The sequence below is a fragment of the Hydra vulgaris genome, chromosome 06 (genome assembly GCF_038396675.1).
Source record: "Hydra vulgaris chromosome 06, alternate assembly HydraT2T_AEP".
NCBI classification, from domain to species: domain Eukaryota; kingdom Metazoa; phylum Cnidaria; class Hydrozoa; order Anthoathecata; family Hydridae; genus Hydra; species Hydra vulgaris.
Window position 1 is genome coordinate 20,215,001 of NC_088925.1, and position 21,800 is coordinate 20,236,800.

At 28.3% G+C, this 21,800-nt stretch overlaps 1 protein-coding gene and 1 long non-coding RNA gene across 6 annotated transcripts in view; one reads left to right on the forward strand and one right to left on the reverse strand.

Annotated features, from left to right (window-relative positions):
- LOC136081711 (uncharacterized) overlaps positions 1 to 3,955 on the forward strand; it is a 25,235-nt gene extending 21,280 nt beyond the window's left edge. The window contains exons 2-4 of the long non-coding RNA XR_010639044.1: positions 1,110 to 1,205; positions 1,411 to 2,231; positions 3,758 to 3,955. This is a non-coding gene — a long non-coding RNA (uncharacterized LOC136081711). The remainder of the gene's footprint in view (positions 1 to 1,109; positions 1,206 to 1,410; positions 2,232 to 3,757) is intronic.
- A 1,170-nt stretch (positions 3,956 to 5,125) lies between these two features.
- LOC136081712 (galactose-3-O-sulfotransferase 3-like) lies at positions 5,126 to 19,459 on the reverse strand. Of its 5 annotated transcripts, none has more exons than XM_065799501.1 (4): positions 19,394 to 19,459; positions 18,171 to 18,254; positions 14,780 to 14,836; positions 5,126 to 6,341 (listed from the first exon to the last, which is right to left on the reverse strand). In XM_065799501.1, the coding sequence occupies exons 2-4, from the start codon at positions 18,215 to 18,217 to the stop codon at positions 5,333 to 5,335; spliced, it is 1,113 nt and encodes a 370-aa protein (XP_065655573.1). In that variant the 5' UTR covers positions 18,218 to 18,254; positions 19,394 to 19,459; the 3' UTR covers positions 5,126 to 5,332. The 5 variants fall into 5 exon arrangements, with proteins under 5 accessions (XP_065655573.1, XP_065655570.1, XP_065655574.1 ...); XM_065799498.1 differs by having other exon boundaries at positions 19,137 to 19,423; XM_065799502.1 differs by lacking the exons at positions 18,171 to 18,254; positions 19,394 to 19,459 and adding exons at positions 16,155 to 16,252; positions 16,359 to 16,834.
- Positions 19,460 to 21,800: the final 2,341 nt, after the last annotated feature.

A 21,800-nucleotide genomic window follows, 5' to 3' on the forward strand; every position in this document is an offset into this window, starting at 1 on the left:
TATATATATATATATATATATATATGAATCTTTTTAGATTTTTTCATGTTATTTTTAAATTTTTTGTTTGCGCAATTCAAGTTATATATGTTTATAGTTTGCATACATGTTTATATTATGGTCAAAATTAAAAAGTGTTTGATAAATATATGTATGTGGTAATATGTGTTATATAATTGTTTTATAAATGTGTTTTTAAAATAGTATAAAATGTATCTATTGTGTATATAAATATTATATGAGGTGTTTTTATATGTTATATAAAGTTAAATAAATATGTTGTGTTTTATAGTTAGTATATATGTTTATATTATGTTGTTTCCATGTTTTCAAAGTGTGTGATTTGGCAAACGTGTTGAGCAAGATTTTGCGTAAAGTTGTTATTTATGTTACTAATGTTGTTACATTTGGCTTACCTTTATGTTGGTGTCTATTGTTAAAAATTATAAGTGGTTTTATTATTGAAACTCACTGCTTTTAATCATTCACTAAAAGTCACTCAAGAAAAATCATTTTGCCGTATATACATTTTGTTTATATCTTAATTTGAATTTTTAGAACCATGATGTACCAACATGAATTGTTTTCTAAAAGCTAACATGAAATAACAATATTTAACAACTACTACTCTCTTATCATGACATCTTATCTCCATCAGATATATTGATTTTCGATTCATATATGATGTTTTTCTTTGTATTATTGATTACATTTTTTCATTTCAGATTTATCATATGACGGATTTATGCGATATAAAAGAACGAATATATGTAAATTTTTATGAATTTTTTGAAAACATCTGCTAATAATTAGTCCAGTCAACGTTCAAACTACAATGTTGCATGTCATTTTTAAGTAGTTTCTAGGCTTTTCTAAATTTGTTTCTTATTCACATGGTTTTACAAGCAAGGTCAGCAAGGAAATTTGAGCTGAAACTTTTTTTTTAAGCCTTTAAGGAGAATTGGTGTTATTCTTTGTTTAATTTAATTTGTTTAAATATAGTAGTTTTAATAAATAAATGTTTGTTTGTTCTTGGTTTTTTACTAATTTGTTTTCAGATTCTTAAGAACTAGGCAACTTAGCTAAGCAAGTTTTGTTTAATTTTTTAGTGCAATTAGAAAGAGCTGGAAGTTATTTTTTAGAGCAATTGAAAAGAACTGAAGTGTTTTTTAGTTACTTCACATGGTATAGCGATACTGATTTGAGTAAGTTTACTATTTTGTTTTATTTTATATTGGATTTATTTTATATTTGATATATATTGACACGAAAGTTTATAAGCATAAATCTGCCTATATTTCAGTATATTTTATATTTCTCTGTACTATATAAATATTCTTTCTTAGAAAAAATAACAGAATAAAAAAAAAAAAAAAATTCCTTATATATTTATATATATAATTACTTTAGAGTAAAATATGACATTGCTTCAATTTTTTATACAAGATTGTGCATTTATTATTTTTGTGCATCAAGGTAAAATAATTTTGTGCATTGTAGACTCTTTGTTAAATTAAAAATTATTGATGTAAATAAATATTGTTTAATATTCTAGATAAACGACTTATGTATATAAACACATAAAAAATATGGATTTCAATAAATCTTAAGTTTAAATAAGTCTTTGATTAGAAAAAATCACGGTTTGTAAGATTCTTTTATGTTCATTTATTCAATTGTAACAATAGTAAGATTACTGGTAATATGTTTAATGATAATAGTGAAATTGAAATAGATAGTATTAGGCTCAATGAAGTTATTAATGTAAATGCTAATAGGCAACTTGAAAATAGTTGTCAAATAAAAAAAATAGATCTAGGCAGGATTATTCGTTGTTGAAATGTAAGAAATACTGCTCAGCAAGCAGAAAACTTACTTGACAGAATTCAGTATCAAGCAGTGTTAATGTCTGTTAATTTGTTTTTACTTTAGACACTTTAGAACAAAGCAAAGTATGAGTTCAACTATTTTATAGTAACAATTAACACTTTTAAACTTAAATAATTTAAATGTTTTTTTATAGTTTCTATCATAGTTATGTTATTTTTTTCATTTTTTTTTTTAGTTTGTTTTCCCTTTGTCATCTCTTGATTAGTTAGCTTACTGTTGAGACATGGTTATTATTTTGTAAATTTAGTATAATGTGAAATTTACTCTATTAATCATTAGTCAACAGTTAGAGAGAACCTGGAGCTTAATTAAGAAATGCTGGAAATTAGCTTTTAATCAAGGTAAGAATAGTTTTGTTTACTGGTAACATAATAAAACCAGTTACTACTATTTATTCCGTTTTTTTTACTTTTGTTAACATGCTGCTTTGGAAACATTCTCTTTCTCTCCCTCTCTCTCTCTTAGATGAGAGGGAGATTTAATAAAACTTATGTAAATACTGAGCTCTTACGCATTTCTTAATACCACAAATGATAATGACCATTTATAAGAAATATTTTACGAGTTGCTTGCTATATTTATGATATAGTTGCTCAAATTGTTTAACTATCAGGCAACCAAAAAAGTTCGTGTGGTTTATCCTAATTGCCTATTTCTAAGAAATGTATCAAGAAAACTGGTTGTGGTGGGGGGATGATTTTGCATATAAATTAAAGCTTGTTTTAAGGAGAATCAATCAGTGTGTTTCATAAGTTTTATTAGTGCGTTTTAAATTTAAAAGTCTTAAGTGGAGTATGGCTGTGTCAGATGCGATAATTCGCGCCTGTTTACTTTATGAGTTCAAACTTGGAACTAAAGCTGCAGAAGCTTGTCGTAAGATATGCGCTGCTTTTGGGGAAGGTACTATAGCAGAACCGACGAGTCAAAAGTGGTTAAAAAAATTTTCTTCTAGAAATGAAAACCTTGAAGATGAACCAAAATCTGGAAGACCATCCATCGTAAACAACGAGGATATCAAGCTGGCAATCGAGCAGGACTCCAGTTAAACATGTCAGGACCTTGCCTTAAGATTTAATGTGAGTGATGAAGCTATTCGTTTATATTTGCACCAAGTGGACAAACCATTACTGCTAAGATATACTCCGCCCAATTGGACAGAGTTTCGGTTGCTCTTCACCAAAAACAAGCAGCTTTGGCAAACAGAAAAGGTGTTGTATTCCACCAGGACAACGCCAGAACGCACACCGCAAAAATCACGCATGAAACTCTAGCACGTTTACAATGGAAGATTCTACCTGACCCTCCATATTCACCAGACCTTGCGCCAAGCGACTATCACCTGTTTTTGGCCCTGGATAATCATATGAGGAATCGACAGTTTCGAAATACAGAAGATCTCGAAAATGAATTAATTCAATTTTTTAGCTACCAAACTCAAGACTTTTATAAAAATGGAATATATCAGCTTGTTTCACGATGGGAGAAAGTTATTCTTGTTGAAGGGGACTATTTTTCAGAATAAACTTTATTAAAACTGTTTTTATATGTATTTATTTATGGATCTGCAAAACCGCACGAACTTTTTTGGTTGCCTGATATAATTGTCCCTTGATGGTTCAATTATTGTAATAAATAAAATCTTTTTAGTCCAAGTATTTAAGTTAATAAAATATCTTATTAAGTTGCGGTGTTATTTGCCAGTGTTACTACATTGTATTGTCTAGCCTTTTTATAATCTTTGTTAATTATACTGTCGACACAGAATATATATTTTCTGTTATTATTATCCTAATTCTACTAACAATAAAATGCAAATAGTACTTTTGTAATTAAAAATTGTAATTTTTTTTTTCATTTCGTTTTTTAGGTATTTGCAGGCTTTACTTGACTTTCCTTTTCTGGTACCTGTGTTATGACAGATTTTAAAAAGAACTCAACTGATGTTAATGCGGTCTTTATGTCGTTAACTATAAGCAATGACGTTGCTGATAGGGAGTCAAAGTTAAAATATTTATAGATAAATTTGTATTTAATTTTTTAGATAATATATCAAGTTATTAATGTGTTTTTATTGTTATTAATGATTTAATAACTCATAACCCATTTTACGGGTTGCTTACTGCTAGTCATCATTATGTTATGAATTCATATTAGTTAATAAAATTGTATTGAATATTCTCTGGTTATCGTGTTTTATACGTGTTTAAATGCGAGTTTGATACTCAGTAGGCGTCGTATTGTATACCTGTCTTTATACACATCTGATGTCTATTTTTAATGCGCGTTTGACACGATAAAATAGCTAACATATATTCGTAAATAATACGTATTATGGAAAGTTTTAAATGCGCATGTAATACCAGGAAAACGTATTGAATATTCTCTGGTTATCGTGTTTTATACGTGTTTACAAGAGTTTCAAATGCGAGTTTGATACTCAGTAGGCGTCGTATTGTATACCTGTCTTTATACGCATCTAATGCGTGTTCAACACGATAAAATGGCTAACATATATACCACAACGATACGTAATTAAACGAGTTTCTAATGCGCATTTACAACTAAATTTGCCGACTGGGTTGGGAGTATATACCAGCGCCCAGTTTTGACTAACTGTTTTGTTTGAGAAAGTCAAAATTCGCTTTTATCTTATTGATTTGGCTTACTCTTTTAATTAGAGAGCTAACAACCTGAATAATAGTGAATCACCCCCCTGCCCTAAACTTAAAATTGAGAGCTAAGAGCTGTTTTCCTGAATAACAGGAAATTATCTTTTGTTCTTATTACCTTTAAAATTACCTTTTGTTGTTATTTTTAACATATTACACAAAAACTTGTCTGGCTTATTCTTTTTCTTATTATTAATTTAAAATCAGTTCTTGAAAGCATTTATTTATTTATAATGTATTTCTATTATTTAAAAAAACATTTCTAAAAATATAAAATTTTTAGAGTTTAATCTTTAATAAATAGCATAGGACTATGGTGACGTCATAAAATGATTTTTTTTCCGCATATCAGTTCTATAGTGCTACATGAAATATTTTGAGCATGCAACCTTACGCTATTGCAATTATTAATAATGTTATTTCCTTTACAAATAACTACAATATCCAGATATTTATGAGGGTTCAAAAAAATCCGCAAAAAATTTATTAGTCGAGTCGATTTTGGGTGAAGAAGTTGCAGTTTACGCGAACTCTTGCTGTTCACGTAAAAAGACTAAAAATTTAGCTTTAATTTAAAATACTTTTATTTTTAAAAATAAGAAAGTTTTATTTTACTTTAAAATATAGAAATTTAAAGTTTAAAAAATTTCAAAATAAAGTTTAAAATATTTACAAACCAAACCGATAATCGCCGTTTTTCCATTCCAAGGAATAAGATTCCATAAAAATTGATAATAAAATTGATAAACAATTAATATACTCATATTCGCAAACTATCTATATATATTATCGTTGCTTCGCATACTTTTAAACCAATCAGTGAACGCAACCTCGTCAGTTTTAAAATCGATACAAAAGTTACCTTTGCATCTTTTATAATAGTCGTTAATTAAAAAAATTGAAAATTTAGATGATTTATTAAACCTACAATGATTATGCAAATATCGATTCCATTGTTTTAACTTTCTCACCTCTGATTCAAATTGTGGAGACAAGCTTTTAACTTTCAACCAAAATGTTTCATTAAAGTGATTGTAAATCGAATAGTCTAACTTGTTCCATTGAAAAACTCTGTGTCTTACTTTTTCAATATTTTCTGGACTTTGGACTTTAGTTGTTCTTGCATTATGTACACAAAAAATAACATCTTTCAAATCCCACATCAACTCATTTTTTAACAATACTAACGACTCTTCCATATACTCTGTTATCATAACAAGATTAAAATCGCGTTCGATACGGCGTATTACAATGTCGATATACTCAGAGCTATCATTCCATACGTCAAAACCCATATCAAAACTGTTCGGATTCTTCGTTAAATAAAAAGCTCCTTCTCCCATTGTGGGGTCAGAAGAATGTAGAAACCTTTTTAAATCTTCATCTGACATTTTGAAAAGGGCTTCTAGTAATGGTAAGTCTTTCCTAAGCGAATAAAACTTTCTAAAATTGAAATAATTCGCTGTAGATTCAAGCTGCGAATATGGCTCTCGAATTATTGTAACAATTTTAGTATTGTTACTAGCCATAATTTTGATCATGTTCTCTTTGTTAAAAACAGCGTGGTTAAAAATAATGTTATACTTATCTTTGTTGCTATGCTTGAATAAAAACGTGTCATCGAATTTGCTTGGATAACAAAATCTATGATCACAAAAGGGTAGAGCTGGTTTCAAACCATTTAACTTTGAATATCTTTGCATAACATTGGTCACTGTTGTAGATCCTGTTTTATGAGTTTTTAAGAAAATGATATTTTGGACGAGACCAGAAGATATTTTGCTAAAAAAACATATTTTAAATTAATGCATTTTTATCATCAGAGGCAAAACTTAATTAAAACGTATATCTCCCCCACCACCACCCCAACCGCCCTCATCCTTAGCAAACCCATTTAAAACGTTCACATCGATATTTATTTAAAACTTAAAAAGAGTGTCATCATAACAAATTATTATATATAATTGCTATATTTAATAATGTTAGATATAACAAATTGTTTTGAGACATTTTAGTTCATCCTTTTTAGAAAATTCTTTACGTAAGGTTAAAAGTTACGTAACCGTCACATAACATTTAACATTAAGAACATAATATTTGGTCGAAATAAAATTATAATAGTAGGTAGTAAAAGATACCTTTTCAATTCTATAAATTGTCATTATTCTTAAGTAAAAAAAAAAGGTATATCAAAGAGTGAAATAGAGAATTTTTGCTAACCAGAAGGAAAAAAATTTCAAATTAAGAAACAAAATAGAATATAAACTTATGTTAAAATATTTGTATTAATAGTAATAAATGCAGTAAAAAAAAATTATATTTTAAAATATAATTTTTATAAACTATAATTAGTAATCAAACACGATCGTTTAAAAATAAGATACAAGTGTATAAGTGTAAAAAACAGATTAAATAAACTGAAAATGATTTTCAATTTTAATAGTATGTAATTTTCTCATAAATGTAGCAAAAAAGATGAAAAATCGAACAAAGTGTATTTACAAAACAGGGTCGACGATACTTTTTTTTTTAGAAGATATTTCTAGATATAGAGGACTTTTTTTAGAAATTGACGATTGCGCCCATCCACTTCGAAACCCGTGCCGTCGGCCATGTAAAAACTGTTTATAATATAATAAGTAAATAGCCATCCCATCGTCAATGAATATAAATCAATATAACTCAAATTTCTCCATACTTGATTCTGATTATAAACCCTGATTTCATTGATTTACATAGTTTAAGATATCTTACCAGATCGCTTCTGGTGGGTATTATCTTTATTGGACAACAGATAACTCTCAAAAAACAAAAATGTCAATTTTTATATGTCAGGAAAAATCAATGTATTTTTGAAAGATCTTATTAAATACCTTATTCTTCTTTCAACTACAGCACCAAAAATAATGTGCCACCATCAGCATTTTTTGTTGATAAGGTTCTAAGTGATACGTTATTACGTATGAACGATTTCAAGTGAAAATCTTTACTTTATTCTCTGGCTCTCTCTCAACAACAACAATCAAACAAACAATCGATGGTTTTTCTTGAATGAATCTTAGCGTTGATAGGTCATCTGTGATTGTTTTTTTATGGGTAGTTACGCAAGAGTATAAGTTCTGGAGTGTTGTTATTTAATTTTTATGTTTGAATGAGTAATTGATGTAGATTTTACGGTTGCATATAACGGTTTGGTTATCAAACATAAAAAAGTTCTCAAGTGTCTGCTGCATCATGTTGAATTACCACTGCGACAGATTATAATCGAATTAAATGGAAACACAATTTTTCCACAAGTCTTACAAGAGGCTTGTTGGAGAAACAGTATCTAATCAAACTCCTAATGAACAGATGGCTAATTAACATAACATAAACTATCATTGTTTAAAAATAATTTTTTGAAAAATAAGGTTTTGAAAATTATATATAAAAAAGAAAAGTTTCTTCAAATATTAAAAAAACCTGAAGCAAAAAAAAATTATAACATCTAAAGATTTTGTTTAGACATAATACGCCTATAAAATAATGCTAATTTCAAATAAAAGAATTCGAATAATTTGTAAATCTCCTTAACCACACCGAGCAGGCTATGAAACAAATCAAAATGGCTAAATAGTCAATAAAATGTGATTATTCAATCCTATTACCTGAATTAAATATAACTAAAAGAAAGGACGTATGAATGAATAGGGAACGTTCAAAAGCAAAGGTATGCGCGCTATCAATTGTTATAAATAACAAAAGCAAAACAATAGGTATCAGCTGTGTCACGTAACAATATTTTTAGACTCAAATATCCAATAAAAAAATTGAAATTTTATTACGTTAAATATTGTAATTAATATATATTTTACTATTTTGCATAAAAATGTTCTATACATTCACTAACCCTTGTATCGCTCCAAATAATAAAATAACAAAATAAGTTTTTTATTATATAATCAATAGAATCATAAAGAACTTTGCTCTTAAAAAAAATTTAGTTAACAAAAAATATCGAAGCAAAGTTGAGACAAAAAATGCTTTGGTTTTCGTCAAAAACAAGAAAAATTACGTAAAATTTATTTATGTTTCCCAAAAGGGCAATTTTACAGGCAAATTTTACGAGCAATTAATTATTTACTGAAAGAAGTTATCAAAGGAGGCATTCATAAAGTACGTAAAGGGGATGGAGCACATAAAGTACTCTCTCCCCTTTGTACACACCTGTATGCATATAAAAACTCCCCCCCCCCCTTCTATGCGTACGTACGCATTATTTATGACAAAATCAGCCTTCCTTCCTTCCCAAACGCAAACATTTTTTAAAACATTAAAAACAAAAAACATTTAGTTAAATTCGTTATTTCTGTTCCATAACGTAATATTGAACTCGTAAAAGTTAATACTTACGTTAAAAATAAAAAAATTTAAGATTTAGGATTGATAGAAAACGAGATATGGTCAAACTGCGATGTACTCGCTGTCTTTAACACCTCCCCCTGTACTCATTTGAACGTTTTTGAGTAACCCTTTCTCCCATTCCAGCTCACATATTTTTTGAAAGATCCAAAAATATCGTTTTTTTTTGTAATATTAATTCAAAAAAAGATTTGAATTTTAGTTATTGGCGGCGCCTCTGATTTATTAAAATTTCCTTATGTTATAGATAAATAATTTTTTTTAATTTTTATTTAGGTACCTTCTTTTCATTTGGCTCCCTAGGGATATCTGCCGCCTGGGACAAACTGTCCCTTTGCCCCCCTCCCTCTTGGCGGCCCTGGCCTTGAGGCCAAAAATTAAGGGTCTGGCCTTGGTCTTGAAACTGTTGGCCTTGGTCTTGACCTTGGCCTTGATTGTTTTGACCTTGGCCTTTAAAAAAAAAAAGCAACATAAAATTAAAGAATTAAAAGTTTTCATTCTTTATTTTTATCTACTTTTGTTTTCTTTTCTTTTTCCATTTGGTGGTTAGGCTCCAATACTATTGGTATCGGATTATCAGCATCAGAAGCCATAAAATACTTGCTTTTGGCCATAAAATATTTGTTATAAAATTATCCATATTTGTTAATTATCTTTACAAAAAAACGATATATTTATAAATACTGTTTAGATCTTCTGATTACGAGTAATAATTTTTATTTACATTTCAATTCAATTCAAAGAAAACAAAAAACAATTCAATATTAAATGGAATGCGTTAAAAAAACTTGTTAAAAAGTAGACAAGTAAAATATACGTAATTAAATCTAAAGTCACGTGAGCAAATAGAATGCTACTATTGGTCTACGCTAAGTACAACAAATGTTGGTCGAGCGTCTCGCATATAAAGTTCATTTACGACAAATGATCTACTAAACGATAGTGGAAAAATTTTTTTTAAATAAATCCACATAAAATAGATAATTCGCATGTGTAAGTAATGTTTTTCGATAATTTCGAATACGACACTTGTATTCCGGGCTGACGATATATCTGCAAGTATATTTTCTTATTGAATTCGTTGAATTCTGCGCATAACCTCGGTCTATTTTTACATGTGATTTTATTGTCACAGCACTTGCTACCTACAGTTTTGTTAATAATTGGCCTTAACGTAAGGCAAAAATTTAAATCTTTGGTCTTGAAAATGTTTGCGTAGGCCTTGATCTTGAAACTCTTATTCTTGGCCTTGACCTTATAACTCTTGGCCTTGTAACTTATGGCCTGGTCTTGGCCTTGTAACATGTGGCCTTGCTACTTTAGGCCTTGTTAACAACTCTGGTTAAGGCTAGAAATAATTTGCGAGTTTTATAAAACTAATTTTAATTTTAAGTTAATTTTTAATGAGATCCACATTTTTCCGTTTTCGATAATATATAATATCAACTACAAGCAAAATTGATTAAAATTTAATTTCAAATTATATCTAACGCGCAGCCGACAAACTAAAAATACTTTAAATGAATCTAAGACAACAAAAAAATATGATGTAAATTTGAAAGTAGTTCAAACGTTTTTCATAGTATAAAATTCTTGTATCTTTACTTTTTCCATTTGTAAAATCTTTTGTGTTCATTTTATAAAACTGAAGAAGTAAATGATGATTCAATCGCTTTCGAGTCGAGGTCGATCGACTATATCACTTCATTGTTCATAGAGGAAGAAAAATTGCAGGTTGTTATTGGTATTGTCAAGTAAATTTTAAGAAGTTTTGATACTTCAGAAAACATTAGTGAGACTCTTTTTGCCGTTCAGCTTTCATTTTACAAGTAATATTATAATTTTACCGAATGGATTTTACAAGTAATATTATAATTTTACCGAATGGATTTAAATAAGTTTAGCTATTATCATAAACTATATCATTTTTATAGAAATCTTTCACAATATCCAAAGATTTTATATATCACTATTTGACAATAACTTTTCACCATTATGTACCTTCATACATTATCACCATTTGATAATAACTTTTCTATAGCGACTAATGAATTCATTTAATTTTCTGGGAACCATTGATTTAATTGTCTTTCTATATTATACAATATTCCTTAGTGTCCTATTTGTGATTTTTCAGAGTATTTTTATCATAGCGAGAAAGAGTTTAACGCCAGCGAAGTGTCTAACTCTTTCTCTCTAACTCGATCATCAGATGAGTTGCTACCAAATTCTTCATTTATATTAAGCATAATAATAAAAATAGTAAAGCAGAAGTGACGCAGTAGTTAGAGTTCGGGCTCAGAACCACGAGGTTCGATTCCGGCTTTACGCTACTAAAAATTGGTAAGAAATGCACATGAACTGCCTAGTTAAATGCTCCTCAACGGTGCTAATAAACCTAATGGTCTTTGATAAGACCATTAGGTCTTCTTGTAGCATCTTAATAACTAATAATCAATGATATATAGTATATACTAGGTGTCTAACTTTGATCCAAAAAGTGAAGCCGCTTTTGCCGTAATTAGAAATGGCTTCCACAACATTAGCTATTTAATATTTTGCCCTTTTTACAAACGGCGGATTAAATGTGTAAACAAAAAAGTGGTTTTACTTTTCGTCCAATGAAATCCCGCAAGTTAGACATCTAGTACATATATCATTTCTAATATATAAAAAAAAAAAAAAGCATAACTTCTTAATATATTGCGATCAACTTTACACTTTAAATCGGCTGTTGTTTTGGTGTAATCAAAAACTCTTATAAAAACACATATCTACAGATGTAGTCAAGTCAGACTAAAATCATCGTTAATAACATCAAAAAAACATTTAGAAATAATTGCTACAGAGACTTAAAAATTATGTGAAAGGACGGCGGGCAGGGGTGGGAGGTGTAATACCGAAAGCCCCTAAACCTTAAATATGAAGGGATGCAGCCACATGTTCCGCCACCCCTGTTTTTAAAGCTACCAAATAAGGAGATCTTATAAATTTCCATAACTTTTTGTTTCACATAGTTTTAAACTAGAAAACATTGTGATCCAAGATTAACTTGAAGTTTTCAAGTTTATCCTTATAATCTGTTTTGTCCATCGGGTAGGAAAAGACATCTGTCAAATATTGTGACAGAAGGGAGGGAGGGTATTGCATTATATTTTCTTGTAATAAATTAAATAACATAGTTTGTCAGCGAATTAGTTCAATCAAAAATATCTAACTTAATACAGAATACCTAATTAATTACTAACTTTTTATAAAACGAACTTTTAAAGAAAAAAAAATTAGATATTAAAACTATTTATATATTCAACTAAAAAATACAGAAGCAATAAAGAATTTACTTCGTCAAATTGTAACAACTTGTTATCGTAACTGTTATTTTTATAAGTGAGATTTTAATAGCAAAAATATATAAATTACATATTATCTCATAAATAATCGGATGTGTTATTTATAGGAAATCGAAAAATCTATTTATTATAAATTGATTAAGATACAATTTCACATAAAGCGTGTACACGAAATAAATATGAAAGTAGAAAAAAAAAATTAAAAAAAGTACTCCTCAATTTTTATTTCGAACCAAACAATAATTTTAATACAATAATATAAGAAGATCAAACATTAAAAAAAAGTTAATTATTCCTGTGGGAATCTAATAAAATTTTCACATTCTTTTTATATCATTCATTTAGGTAGTTTACAATAATGAATTGAAGCTAAATCAGGCCAGAACACAGGTCTGTTATTGTGTGACTTAATGAGAGGTAAAAGGCGTTTTTGTAAACATTCTTTAACATATACATGGCCAGAAAGTGTGGACTGAGAAATATAAGGTGCTGATCTTTTGCCACAATTGCAAATAGCTTGCCAAATCAAAGCATTTTTAGCAAACTTGTCACGTTTTGTGTATTTAAATTTCTTATCTGCTTTTCCTCTATATTTGGCACTATAATAAACAGCACCAGGAATTTGTTGATGATCGTACTTGATATAAGTTTCATCGTCTTCAATAATACAGAAATTTTTAGAAATAAAATTGTCATACAACTTTCTGCCGCGGATACTTGCTTTTTTGTTGAGTTTCAGAACGGTTGGGCACTTTTTGTGCTTTGAAAAAATGAAAACCATGTTTGTTTCTAACTTTTGCAACAAAACTATGAGAAAATCCATATATTTTTGCGCGTTCTCTTAGTGAAAGGCTTGGGTTATTCTTAAAACTGTTAACCAGTTTTCTAACTAGTTTTATATCTTTTAAACCTTCCTTTTTTCCACCACCAGATTTGCATTTGATCGATTTTGTTTGAGAAAAACGTTAAATAACACGACTAACGGTGTATGGATGTGTTTGCAACGATTTTGCTATCGAATTGTAGCTACTATTAGGATTTTGTAAATACTTGTGCATAATTTTTTCTCATTTTTAAAACTAATTACAAGTTAAATCCAAAATCTAACATATTTTTTTGAAACCACAACACATTGTAAACAAAATACAAAACAATTAAAAAGATTTTAATACAACCACTGAAAAAAAATGGCGTGCTTATTCTTTCATATTTATTCGTGTACACGTGTAAAATATTTAATATGTAAATCAATTTTACCATAGATTTAAAAAAAAGTTTCCTTTACAAATCTTTTAACATCTAAATATAAAAATTTTATAGAAAAAAATAAAAAAAGTACTTACCAACAATTAGAGACTGAATGTAGTTATATTACTATATTTCAAAATTGAAACTCTATCGCTACTCTTTAACTCCGAGTCTCGCACCTTAAAATCGCTGCGCTCTAATTTCCCTTTCCCCTTAAATGTGATGCATTTTAATATTTGTATGTACACGGAAGAAAACAACAATAATAAGTTAAGAAAAATGTCAAATATTGAAAAAACTGAGTCCCAATAGACTTAGATGTATTATATTACACACCCTTTAACTTATTTAGTTCAAATGTTAAAAACAACATTGTTGGAGTAAACCCAACACTATATTAGACTTCGAAGTAAAGATAATGATTACAAAAACGGTCAAAAGTTTGTTTTGATAAAATTTCTTTGTTGATTACAAGTAAAAATTAATGAAAAGGGTCTCAATAAGCTTATTAAGGGGCGTGTCGAAAAACTTTCTGAAAATCAATAAACGTCCTATTCCGTTTATTAAACACCTGAGAGTACAGTTCTCTGCACCTGAGAGTACAATTCTCTGCAACTTAAAAATAAATGTAAAAATCTTTTTCTTGTAAAAAAAAAAAAATTCTTAATTATTTTATTTGACTCCATTTTAATTCTTTTACAGAGGGTTTATCAAATTAGGTTGTTTACATTTAAAATAAAAGTCTATTAGTTTATAAACTGTTAGTTTAAATTTAATTACTTCTTAATAAATTTTACAAGACGATATTAAAACCTGAATTTTCGTTTCTTTTGCAATGATTTAATCAATTTAACTAACTAGTAACAAACCAAATTGTTATTTTTATAATTTGCATGTTTTCCTGAAACCCCATTTAAATTTTCAAAAAAAAAAATTCCAAGATTTTTTCAAGAGAATATAATAAATAAAATCTATTTATCACTGATATACAGATGACTAAGCACCAAACCAGCCTATACAATGAATATATTAAAATGAGATAATTAAAAAGTTTAAAAATTTTAATAGTGCACTTAAAAATTTTAAGTGTAATATATTATTGTTATGCAGAGAAATACTACATAAATCATTTTTTAGTTGAAACTCATTTTTTACATTTTTTGTATAGGCTGGTTTGTCGCTTAATCATCCATATAGCTATAATAGCAAATAATTTCATACCTATTTTGAGTTACATTTATTTTCTGATTTTCAACAACCACATCTACTGTTTCCTCACTAAATTATAAATGTCGCCAAGATGTATAATGCCAAAATACTAAATACTGATACTAAGTGATTAACTCAATATTGTGGTCACGCTATAAAACTTTTATATTTATCTATTAACTATATGTCTCTTAGTTATAAAAACTTTTTCTGCTATTAAAATTAAACTGTTATTAAAATCATCCATTTTAAACACTTAAATAGACTTAAATTTAGTTTGTACTTTGTAATTGTGGTGGATTGTAATGGTGGTGGATTGAAATGTCTTGTGAATCATAACGATCTGAATCCAGAAGAATAAATATTTTTATTTTATGCCTTCATGAAGTGGCGTACAATAAAAATATTTATTTTCTTTTTTGCACTTGTCACTAACTTGTCTGAACATGGGTTAATTCATCTCTAATAAGTATGTCTGATGTCATGCACTTTTCCACAGGAAACAAAAACATTTATTTGAGAGTCATGGTTTCAGTTAACTTTTAGGGTTAATTACAAAGTTAAAACAATCTGACCCTAATTATGACCCCTATCACCATGAACCATGCAGTGACGGATCTAGGATTTTTTGGTGTTTGAGATAGCTAACTTCCAGACATATAGCAAACATTTGTAGGATTATAGTTATGTCAAATAATGTAGCCTTTTAACTTCATCTCCCCCACTCCAAACATGAGGGGCGACGAGTTGATAAAATATTTTTTGTACTATTTTCAGCAAGACTTATATCCATTGATAAATTTCAAGTTTCATAGTATTATCTCTCAGCGTTAGAAAATTATGACCATATAAAGTTTAACTCCCCCTCCCCCCCAATTTGAGAGGGTTACAAATTTTATATGGTCATAATTTTTGAACGCTGAGAAATAATACTACCAAACTTTAAATTTATTGATGAATATAGTCTAGTTAAAAATAGTACAAAAAATATTTTATTAACTTGTTACATCTCACGTTTGGGGTGGGAGGGGATGAAGTTAAAGGGCTTTTTTGTTCCTAGCCTCCAATCATTGCAATTTTTTGCACAGCCTCATTATTTGGCTACCATCTTAGCTTTTTAAGAACTTAATCTTTATTCTTTTAATTTTACTTCATATAAAGCCATATGCAGATACAATATACAATAGAGCATAAACTTAGCCATATGCAGATACCATATACAATAGAGCATAAACTTCATTGGCAGCTGAACCAGTATCTAACAAACCTTGAAAAATTTAGTAAAAAATTATTTCACTACATTTAGATCAATTATGCTTCACCAGTTCCTAGCTGATGAGATTTTTATAATATTTTTGTGAATAAATATAAAGAAATAAAATATAACTTTTTCAATAGATATCTAAAATACCCAGACATATTCTGGATAATTTTTAGGAAGCCATTCCTCTGCTAGCTCTTCATGTTATTTGATATGTTTTTTACCTAAAGGGAAACAAAAAGTTAAAAATACAACTAGTGTTTTATGAAAAGTTTTTTTATATTGCATAAAAAGTTACAATATTAAAACATCATACAATAACATTTTTACCTTTTTATTTAGGATCAACTAGATTGGTAAAAAAATCAAAAAAGTTCCATTGTCTTCTCAGACTTCCTTGTTACATTGCATGTAAATAATTTTTTCATCTCTAAGTTATTTAATCCATATCTATATAGCATCCAACAAAGTTTTAATATCTGCCTGTAGCTGATAAATGTCTTATTAAACTTCATTTCCAGATCAGCAGCAACTTTTTCATTGAATAACAATCTTTACCTTATTTAATGTATATCCAATCAGCTCCATTTTTTTTTGTAGACAAATGCCATTTCTTCTGATAAAATGGCTATCAATTTCATATGCTTACATTTTATTTCTAAATAAACTTAATAACTTGACAAATGTTTTTATACACTCTAGCTGTAGGTTTTGTCTTGTAAGATTATGTAACTAAGGAATCAATCCACCTTGTAAGATTAGGTAATTGAGGTAGCAATTTTTTTTTTGTTACTTTAATAATCCCTACGGAATTTAAAGAAAATAAAGTCTATATTTTTTCATACAATAATAATTGACTTTAGAAATATATCTTATATCATATTTAATACTCACCAAGGGAGTTGGTGATGTTTTCATAATGTATTACTAGAATATATTAAAAAATTATTAGAATAATATATTAAAAAATTAATACATACATTTTAATTGTAGTTAATTTATAATCTTTACAAACTATATCAGTTTGTAAAGATTATAAATTTGTAGTTGAAGTTAGTAATTTTGATATATTTAATACTTTGACTAGGTGTGCACCATAATCAGCTATTATATTGTGATTCCTGCATCCATTGCAGAAATAAAATATGGTATGTTTCAATTGTGGGTGATGTGAGCAAATATAGGATCATAACTAACAGAACACCACCAAAAAAATTCTGGCATATTTGTTTTAATTCAAAATATTTATTTTGGTGTCACACCTCTGTGTCATGTCATGATGGTGTCACCCAATGCGGCCCACACACCCCTTGCGACACTACTGATTGGCATTTAAAAATAAAGAAATTTAGAACTATGTTGGATTTTAGAAATGATCTAATATTGATTATAATTGCTTATATTGCCCTTTCTGACAATTGACTTTAGCAATGTTAGATGGCAATTCAGCATTTAATCTTTTGTTTTGGCTACATTTTTCTAATGTTCACTTCTTCAATTTTTTAATGATAATTTGGTTGCAGTGCATGCAGTTTTCTTTGTTTCTTGTTCACTAAAACTGCCTTGAAACTAAGACATAATTTATATTTTTATATCTATTTATTTACATATATAAAATATATCTGTGTATGTGTGTGTAGTGTGCAAGTAAAATATACACACACATATGTAGCATTAGATACACACTGATGACATTATACTGAAATATGCAGCTGCGGGGGCTTCAGTACATACATTGACTAACTAAATAGGTACAACATGCAAGGAGTGCTGATACATCGACTAAGGGTTAGGATTGGGGCAGCAATCATTTTTTTCAAAATGATTGCTGCTTTTTCTTCTTTTGAAATTAAAAAGCACAAAATATATAAGAAAGTTGCATCCTTAGAAACATATAATCAGTTTATATAAATATATCACATATTTTTAGTTTTCTTGCTTTTCTAATAAATATCATAAATATTAACAACTTTGTATTTTTATAAAAATGATCAGATGTCTAAATATAATCTAATCTAAATAAATAAAATAATTGAAAACTTTCTTTAATTTAAGAACTAACAAACTGGGAAAATTCTTAAGTTCGCTGTCTTTTTTAACTTTTTTTTTAATAGAGAAAAAAGATAACAAAAATTAATTTACCTTACAAATATTTGGCTCAAGTATTTCCAATCATCAGAAATGAACATTAAAACACACCAAAATATCAAGACCACCAAAATTATCCTAAGAATAATATTACTTATTGCTACCAGGATTTTGCAGCCAGCATTTTTAGTTTTCTATGTAACTTTCAGATTTTTTCCAAGCTTTTGTACTTTTAGTGTTAGAAGACTTATTAAAAGTAATCTTTTTTTTAAACATAATTATCTCCCTGGGAGCCACTATTATCAAGTTGGGTACTCTTTTTTTTTTTTTTTTAATTTATTCAATAATAATCATAAATAATATAAACTATAAATGAATATAAATAGTGCTGTCATGTTTATAAAATATACCTGAATATAACAGAAAAATCAATGAGAGAAAAATCTTTAGCTTTAAGAGCTATAACTTTATAAAAATAGTTTTTAAAACTGTTAATGTCACACTTGATTATGATTTCTTTTCTGTAAAAATCTTTCTATTAACTTTTTTGTCATTATAATGTTTGTTGATTTTTTTTTTACCATTGTTAATTTCTATACCCAACAAAAAGTTCAAACGGATGCAAAATAAGTAAAAATGCTGAAATCAGGATTTAAATGTGGAAAAAAAAATCAAAACTTTTGTTACAAAACGAATCTATTGCCAACCTAAAACTTATTTAACAGCAGTAATACAAAGTATAATAAGTTAAGATTTTTAAGCTCCCGAAAGTTACATCAAATACCAAAAAGCTCTGGCTCTATTACTTTATGTCTAATATAGTTATTACTAAAGAATAACTAGTTTTATTTGCATAGCTTTGTTACCATTTTATTATTATCATTATTTTTGTAATTATCTTTTAATATAAGTTTTAATAACTTGCGCAAAAAATAGAAAATTTTATCACTAGTTTACAATAAGTACTTTTTGTTCTAAATGCATTTTTAAAATATTAAAATTAGAAAATAAAAAAATCACCGAAGTTTTTCTTTTACTAATAATTTCATAGTTAAATGAAGAATGTACATTTTATCAAAATAAGAATACACATCTTATCAAAGTTCAATTCCCATCAAAATCAACAGTTTTTTTATGCAGGCAATTTTAGTTTATTTACATTTTAACGCCATATGTTGGTATTCATTATCTTTAATAGATATTTCAAAGTTTGAATCAAACAATGTCAAATTTTTGCAATGTGTTCAATTTTGTCAATATGGATTTTTATACAATACCTTTATTTATATCAGCTGCGATTTTTTTTTAAATTAATTTGTCAATATTTGCTAATAACATTGAATTATCCGCGACAAATAAATTAACATTATAGATCGAATTAATCGTGCGTCACGTCATGTTTCGCAAGATTTTATCTTGCTATGACGCATAAACTTGCGCAATTTTATACTCAGCAAATTTATACTCTAGCTTGCGAAACATGACGTGACGCACGACTCATTGTTTGTTGTATGTAATGTTCCAGCTTTTTAATATCATTGATCTTTTTTTCATTTATTGCAACTGGTTCCTGATAAATTTTCAATGTGGGCAGTTGTTGCTTGACTCGATTTTTTGCAAGTTTAAAAGTTCCGGAATAAAGTCCATCAATAAAGTCATATGTTGTCACATACCCAGGCATTGCACATTCATAAACAAACATTTTATAATCCGATACAGAAAATGCACGATCGCGTATGTTGTATCTGATAGGTTTTGGGGCTTTTTTTATAAACAGTAGGTCACCAATCTTTGAAATTTAAAATGACCTCGTACGTGATCTTCGTAACCGTAAATGGTTTGGAATTTTTTTTTGTTACTGATTATCAAATCAATATACTCACCCACAAGGTAGATGAGATTATGCTTTCGTATATTTCTTTTGATAGTACCAAAGTCTCTATCACAGGGATGGAATGAGTGTTCCGCGTAGGAATATAATGATAAATTAAAACGTCTTCCAGCTTGTAGAGCTACTAAAAATCAAACAAGGGTATGGTTTTTATTCTGCCCAGGACAACCATCAGAGAATAGATGAAGTTCTTGAACAGAATCCGGAATTTTTGTGAAGATATAGCTTTGTAGAAAGGTATATACTATATTTGGGCGTTTTCGGGCCTGTCCTTCGTAATAAACATAACAGTGGTCCATATTATTTCCCAGATTGTGAGTTTCAAAAGTATTTACCCAAAGCTGACGATAGTAAAATACCTCTTGAACAGGTATTTGCAGAAGAGGGAGGTTTTGCATGAACTCAAAACATAGTGCGGCTACGTTTGGATTTATATTAAAAAGATTAGTTACGCTTCTAATCTAATTATTAAATTTATTAGCACGTCTTTTGTGAACCATGAGCTGCGCTGCCGCCAATCTATTAGCATTGTCTCTCATTCTGAGCACACGTCAATTAACTTTTGTACTAAACTGACATTTTATAGACTTGGGCGCATTTTGGTGATTTCAATTGCAATGACATAAATTTAGTCAAAATAAAAGTTCACGGACGTTTAAAAACATAGATATAGATGAGACCCAAAACTTTTACTTTGCAATATTAAAGTTTATTTTTACAATATTGTGATCATATTTTTTATTTTTTTTGGCTATCAACTTTATTATGAAACTCTTTTATTAAACTTTACAATCAGGACCGTTGCTAGGTTTTTCGGCGCCCCAGGCAAAAATTAAAAATGCCACCTCTTCTGAACAGCGGCGTTGTAACACACTCGATGGCCCATAGATAAAACTTATCCTTTTGTCAAATTTTCTGTAATTCCTGCAAATCTATTGTAGACTTAGTATTCTTTGGGCTTTATCTACTCTGTCTACCCTATCGCGATGCCTCTGTTGCTGAATATGACAATTTATTAACACATTTTCTTATCAAAATATTTTACATATTGTTGCAGTGTTTTTTTTTTTTTTTTTTGCGACTAAAAAACTGCAATATTAGTTAGATTGGAGCAATGTTATATTTGATTATGATTTGCTTAAGTAGCAACATTTTAGATTTATGAAATCTTGCCTCATTCACTGGACTGTCCCTATTATCGGAACACCGTATATATTATTGGAACACCGTATATATCCCGCTAAAAAATGAGGCGTTGACTTGATGTTGATTCAATGTTTCTCGTCAACATTGATTCCATATTGATTTTTTGTTCAAAATGTTAGCCACTTATCAACGTTGATTTGGTGTTTACAAAAAACGTTGATCGAATGTTGCTTTTCAACGTTTAATCAACAAACATTTATTCTGGTGATTCAACACTGATTTTTATAATAGCCGACGGCATTTTGATATCGCTTTTGATGCATATATCAAAAAAATATATCAACAATTTACGAAATATATATATATATATATATATATATATATATATATATATATATATATATATATATATATATATATATATATTTAAACAACTTTAAAATGTATTCTAAAAAATAGAGTGCTCAATGTTCTTAAAAGAACAGAGCAATTATAAATTAGTAGGAAATCACTAAACAAAATTTTTTTCATTTAACACTGTGTTTTATCAATAAAAAGACTCATCAGAAATGCTCTTATCAATAAAAAAAACTCATTATTTTTGATGAGTCTTTTTATTGATGAAACACAGTGTTAAATGAAAAAAT

What these genes read in the sequence shown, in the direction of transcription:
- LOC136081712 (XM_065799498.1), bottom strand. Translation starts at nt 19,186, where the DNA reads ATGTACATTCTTCATTTAACTATGAAATTATTAGTAAAAGAAAAACTT. An exon ending in TTAGTAAAAGAAAAACTTCG is followed by an intron (nt 18,255 to 19,136) that starts GTGATTTTTTTA and finishes TATTATTCTTAG; the next exon opens with GATAATTTTGGTGGTCTTGA. An exon ending in ATAAATGTAACTCAAAATAG is followed by an intron (nt 6,342 to 14,779) that starts GTATGAAATTAT and finishes ATGTTTTTTTAG; the next exon opens with CAAAATATCTTCTGGTCTCG.